Raw genomic sequence first — 5,851 nt, 5'->3', positions numbered from 1 at the left:
AACAAAGGTCTGTAGCCAGCAGCACCGAAGAGCTCAGAATGAGCAGGGAAGACTTGTCAGATGCCCAGAAAGCTCCTGAGATGGCTACAAAGCCACCAAGACCCTCTCCAGCCCCTCCACCCCTCCAGCACTCGGTCCTCACGCAGAGGAAAGGAGATGGGGAGCAGTTCCCTTTTGGAAGCTGGCTCAAGCCTGGCTCCTCCTGTCTCTTCGCACTGGGATGGAGCATGATGGAGGTGGGCAAAGTTGCAGCTAGGCAAGGAAATAGGGTCTCTCCCTAAGGGCTTAGCTTACAAAGCACCGTCATGAAGCAAAAGAAAACGGTGAGATGGACGCAGATACATCCATCGAGATGGCAAACCACCAGCTAGACTGTGACAAGACCGAAAGCTCATTTACCCTCTGCCCCATGCAAACGGAGGAATAGCTGTAGGTCAGTATCGTCACGGTCTACACTTTTCCCAGCTCTGCGCAAAAGTGCCTGACGCTGGGTGTCACCATGTCCCTGCCACACAGGGCAGCGAGCCAGACCCTGCTCTTCTTGGGCTTTTCTCCAGTGCTCCCATAGCAGGAAATATTTTGACACAAGGGGAAAAGCACTGATGCAAGAAGGTAGGACACAAAAGTACTGAAGTCAAGAAGGTAGGATCTGCCCATTGCTGCTCTGCCCTGGCTAGCGTTGATCCACCGCTGCGAGCCTTGCCGTGCAGGGCAATTGTGCTTTTCACCCAAAATCCCTGTCAAAGGATGTCCCTGGCTCTACACCAAAGAAATATGGGCCCAGAGGGACCATTGATGATGGTCAGTGGGGTCAGATGAAGCTGAAGGATGCCCAGGCAAAGCCTTGCCCCTGGGGTAGGCTCAGGGCATCGCCGACGGTGGCTTGGTACGGGCTGGCTGCTGCGGGGAGCTGCCGGAGAGCACATCTACGGCTCGATAGGAACATCCTCCTATTGCAAGGGTTTGCTGAGAAATGGGCCAGAGCGAGCCTATCCTCAAGACTCCTGCAAAGAAAAGAAGGCTGTTGTTAAACAAAACCCGGGGTGCAAGAGCATTGCTCCGCTCCCCCAGCAAGCTGGGAATGGATCACTCTGGGCTGGCTGTGAATTGCAGCTTAGCAAGCGCCAAGGGAAAGCAGAGGAGCCAGGGAATGATTTGTCACTTGCAATTTCTCAATCGATATCCAGCTCCTGACGTTTGCAAACAAAAAGGCAAAGGAGGGAAAGTGGCAGGTGCCAGAGTGAAACCGAAATGTGATATTGTGGGTGGAAAGAGACTGCCAGACCTGAAAAGCCTCCAAGCAGGAAAATCAAAGGGGAGGAAATTGCAAGAGAAAAAAAAATACTTGCAATCAAAAGATGCTACATCTGGAGACAGCCCACAGCAAAACAGCAACGGGTCTGTATTCTCGCAGGTGGGCTTGGGAAGAAGTCCAGGCTCCAGGAGGTCTGAGCCCACAGGATCCAGACTCAGGCTCAGAAAGAAGCCTTCCCCACACAAGAGCCTTGGAGAGAAAACAAATGTCTCCGCAGCCGGGGCAGAGCAAGAGCAGCACAGTAGGCTGGTGCCCATACTGAGACTTATGCAGCTTCATGACGGAAAAGATGCAGCGGTCACGGTGCCAGCGGTGAGATCCAAACTCACGCTGCCTGTACCCCGGAGCTCCTGGGCAAGGGGCAGCAAATCAAGGTCACCTAAAAAGCACCAGCTCCGCTCAGCATCTCCCGTGTCCAGGCTTGGGAGCTGGCTCTTGCTTGCTGCCCAAGCCTGGGTGGTGCAACCCAACATCCCCAGTACAGGCAGTAAAACACCTGCAGGCAGCTTTGCAAAGACCAGCACAAGAGATGCTGTGGTCTTGATGAGAGCTGGGAGCAAGCAGGCATTAGGTTGCCTCTGTTTTTGGAAAGCTCGCATCCAAACCAGCCATCACCTCCCTGCAAAACCCCTTCCACCAGGGATCTGCCACACCTCGCTGTAGTGAGGGCACCGGAGGGGATGCAGCAGTGCCGGATGCCCTCTGCACCATGGTGAACCTCCCAGTTCATAACTGGTTTCCAGACATTAAAAGCACAGCGCTGACAGCCCAGGAGAATAAAACACATTAGAGGGAGAAAAGTCTGGCCGCAGGATGCAAGTGGAAGAGAGCAGATATGGCGGAGACAAAAGGAAGGAAGGAACAGGATTAAAGACAAATAACAGTTAAGTCCAGAATCAGGCAGGACGGCTTGGTGGGATTAGTGCATTCGTCTTTCATCTCCCTGGGGATGGGGGTATTTATCTTCCTTTCTGGCCTGGCGTAACGCCTGCTGCAGTCCATGGAAGTCCTTCAGCTGGCTTCAAAGAGTGCGAGAGCGGGGTGTAAATAAGAGGATGAGATGGGAGCCAGGCCTGACATAGGCTGGGCACTTTGCCTGCTATGCTGAAAGCAAACCCAGCTTCCCGCTCCCATGGGGTGGCCGTGGGAACCCTTACCGGGTATGAGGGGGGCATCTGCTGATGCTGATCATTATACCTTTGCTGATGTCCTCGTACTCCAGCCAGAGCTGCCGCTGGACCTGCCTGTTGGGATACCAGATGGAGCAGGACTCCTCGAAGCCGTACACTGCCTCCTGGATGTAGTGGTTGCCAAACTGGTCCAGCAGCGCCATGAAATCTCCACGGGATGTGGCCCCATCCAGAGAGTGGAGTGCATTGCTAAAGGCTGGGGAGGAGATGGGAGGAGATGCTCAGCTCCCAGAGGACCCCAAGCACTTACCACCTCCCTACATACTTGCGATGGGCAACCAACCTCTGAACCCATCGCCTGCCAGAAGAAGGCCGTGTGTCCTCTCACCACCCCTTTTTACCCTTCTTCTCCCCAGCCCCGCATGCTTACACTGGGAGATGGTCAGCTGGTTGAGTCGGACATGGTACATGACGGACTGCACCTTCCAGTGCTGCAAGAGGGGGTACCCAGACACCTCACTGAAGTTCACCATCCCTGTCGGAGAAAGGACACGGGGGCTCAGCACCACTGCCCATGGGGACGGATGTAGCCCCTTGTGCCAGGCCTGGGACAATGCAGCCAGCGGGGTGGGAAGAAGCTGGGGGAAAGGACTGTGCATGCACCATGTCCCCCCGGGGAGGTGATGAGGCATTCAGAGCTGAGGGTCAGCTGCTCCCCAGCAATTAAAATCATGGCTTTGAAGGAAAACACGTGGGCTCATTTCATCCCGCCGTCTGGGGCTCTGCGTCAGAAAATAACGAGCCTCCTCCTGCATCCCCTCCTGCTTCCTTCCCGGCGCCTGCTCCCAAGACATGCCCAGGTGTGCTAATTATTTCACTAATGAGAGTTGCGCTTTTTAATGAGCTGTTTGCAGGCCTGGGAACGGTCACCGTCATGGTACGTGTGCACAAGTGTGGCCAACCAAGAGGCCCTGGGTCCCCTTTGGCCAGGACCGAGCCAGGCGGGACACACACATACGGGGGAAATCGCATGCCTGTCAATGCTCATACTCCCTCAGGACATTATGGCAACGCTGAGGCTGAGCAGGACCTGGGGCTTCTCCTTCTCCAGGCAAAGACATCCATTTCTCCAGCCATTTAACTGTGTATTACAGGCACCAGAAACTCATGGAGACCAGGGCTGGGCGTCCACTTCATCCTGCCCAAGGCACAAGCCACGGCACGTGACAGCTCAGCTTGCATGGGCAGAGGGACAGAGAGGCCACCAAGCCTTGGACAAAGCCCCAGAAAGGGAATTGAAGGCTGCTCATGGCTCTGATTTTGGTGACGGGAGCATCCCTCGGTGTGCCACAGCAGGATGCTGGGACACGGCCACCTCCTCCCTCGCAGCTCGGCTGCCGTACAGCCAACACGGCACGGTGCAGCCTCCGCTCAGCAGCAAAGCAGCAAACTCCACTGCTAAACAGCCACGCAGCAGGAGTTCAGGAGGATAACAACGGGCATCCCCTGCTTTGTGACAAGAAATGAAGGTGGCGGATAAGGAGGAGAAGATCGTTTGCCTTCAGTGCCTCTCCCTTTGGTGCTGCCTGCTACCAACAGCTTCAAAGTCTTTCCCTTCTCTGCAAAGTGTTTATGCAAAAGCAGTCCTTCCTTACTCAGCAGCTCTGCCTCTCATCTATTCACAGCAATACCCAGATCTGCTTACTGACAAGCAGAGAAGATTTTACTTTTTTTTTTTTTTTCCGCCTTAATCAGCCACGAAGAGCCAGCAGAGCAGTGGGAAATGAATAGGATAATTTACAGGCTTCTGTCTCTCCGGCATAATTGCCAGCGGAGTCCCAGTCCCACCAGCCCTGCCGTGGTGCTGAGGTCGCGGTGGTACTGCCTTCCTCACACACATGTAATTATGTCAAGGGCAGCAGAGACCCATCAGGAGGCAGATGTCCTCCAGCACCTCCAGGCAGGGCTGAGCATCCTCACCGTTGCAGGGGTGACCCACCGACACAGCTCTCTTGGAGTAGCTCAGCCCTGCCAGGACCCGCCGGCACCCTCCTCCCTGCCTGCATCTGCCTGCACACACACCTACATCACCATGCACCCTGTCGGGGCAACCAGCACCCATCGGAGCCTGGGTGCAGTCCACAAGAGATCCCCAAAACCCTCCTGAGAGCTCTGCCAAATGAAGCGAATGCACAAAGTCTTGTATGAGACTATCCTGCAAACACCTTACTATCCCCATCCCTCATTTAGTAGCTGCCTGGTGTCCTCAGCCATTTCAGCCAACAGCAACACGCACCAAGGAAACAAAGGCTATTGTAAGGGTGCTGGCAACTTGGTGGAGGAAAGGTAAATCCTTGAACGTTGTCTACGAATCTATGATAACCCTATCGCTCATGGCCCATGATGTTCTGGCAGGACAAACCAAAACATTTTGGTGTCGTTGCAGCAGATTTTGAATGTTTCGTTATGCCAGCAAAGGGTTTCTGATTTGGAAATCAAATGAAAAGTATTTAGAAAGCTTTTTGGCCTTGCACAAAAAAAAAAATAAAATCCTTTTTTGCAAATACTTCAAATATCCAATGGACACCTGAGATTTTATGCCACACAATTAATTGACAGCCTCTCCCTCTCCTTCATTCTTAATGCCTCCCTCTTACCACTGCTGCTGCTGGAGGTAAGCACGGGATGCTAAAGTCGGACTAGATGTATCCCATGGTAGATATATCCCCTGGGAGGGTGAGGTGCCGACACCGGGCACGCCAGCAGCTGTCCCATTGGGACAGGCGTGGGTCCAGCCGGATTCACTCACCAGTCAGGAACTCGGGGTCGGGCGTGGGGTCGGAGAGCTCCTCTTGGCACTGGTTCTCCAGGGGCACCGTGGCCACCACCAGCCCATCTGGCAACTGCTGCTCCAGGCCCCGGGCAAAGTTGTTCTGCCTGGAAGTTAATTGCAGAGAGGAAGGCAGGGCTAGAGGACAGAGGAACTGCCTGGGATCATGTCCACCAGCCGCTGACCCATCCTAAAAAGCCATCCAACCCCAAGCCTTTAGTTTGGGCACAAGTTACAAAGATGTCTGCTCTCGACAGAAAACTGCAGTTGCGCCCTCCCCACCAGACCCTCCAGCTCCTGCAAAGCTTGGCCAGACATGGATGGACCAGGCAGTCTGCTAAAGTCCAGCCCCAGGCTGCTTCCCACGCCTTCTTCTTGGAGAGGATGGTGAGGTCTGACCCTGCTGGGGTCACCTCCCCACCTCCCCGACTCACCTGAACGTCCCTTTGAGCACCTGCCCCGCAGCCACCTCCTTGGAGTGGTTGTTGTAGCCATAGAAGATCTCCCCAAAGAGCGTCTGGTTCATGGGCAGCTCACGGGGCTCAACCCAGTCCCCCGGGTCCGGGCACCAACACA

At 54.7% G+C, this 5,851-nt stretch overlaps 1 protein-coding gene across 1 annotated transcript in view; it reads right to left on the bottom strand.

Annotated features, from left to right (window-relative positions):
* The window catches only part of ASTN1 (astrotactin 1), a 12,392-nt gene that overhangs the window by 3,543 nt on the left and 2,998 nt on the right, over nucleotides 1–5,851 (bottom strand). Inside the window, exons 7-10 of the mRNA XM_009705302.1 lie at nucleotides 5,255–5,382; nucleotides 2,876–2,980; nucleotides 2,513–2,701; nucleotides 1,556–1,665 (exon numbers count right to left, since the gene is read on the bottom strand). Coding sequence (XP_009703604.1) covers nucleotides 1,556–1,665; nucleotides 2,513–2,701; nucleotides 2,876–2,980; nucleotides 5,255–5,382 — 532 coding nt within the window. The remainder of the gene's footprint in view (nucleotides 1–1,555; nucleotides 1,666–2,512; nucleotides 2,702–2,875; nucleotides 2,981–5,254; nucleotides 5,383–5,851) is intronic.

The sequence above is a fragment of the Cariama cristata genome, unplaced genomic scaffold (genome assembly GCF_000690535.1).
Source record: "Cariama cristata isolate BGI_N322 unplaced genomic scaffold, ASM69053v1 scaffold24998, whole genome shotgun sequence".
Lineage (NCBI taxonomy): Eukaryota > Metazoa > Chordata > Aves > Cariamiformes > Cariamidae > Cariama > Cariama cristata.
This window is presented reverse-complemented; position numbering and strand designations above follow the sequence as displayed.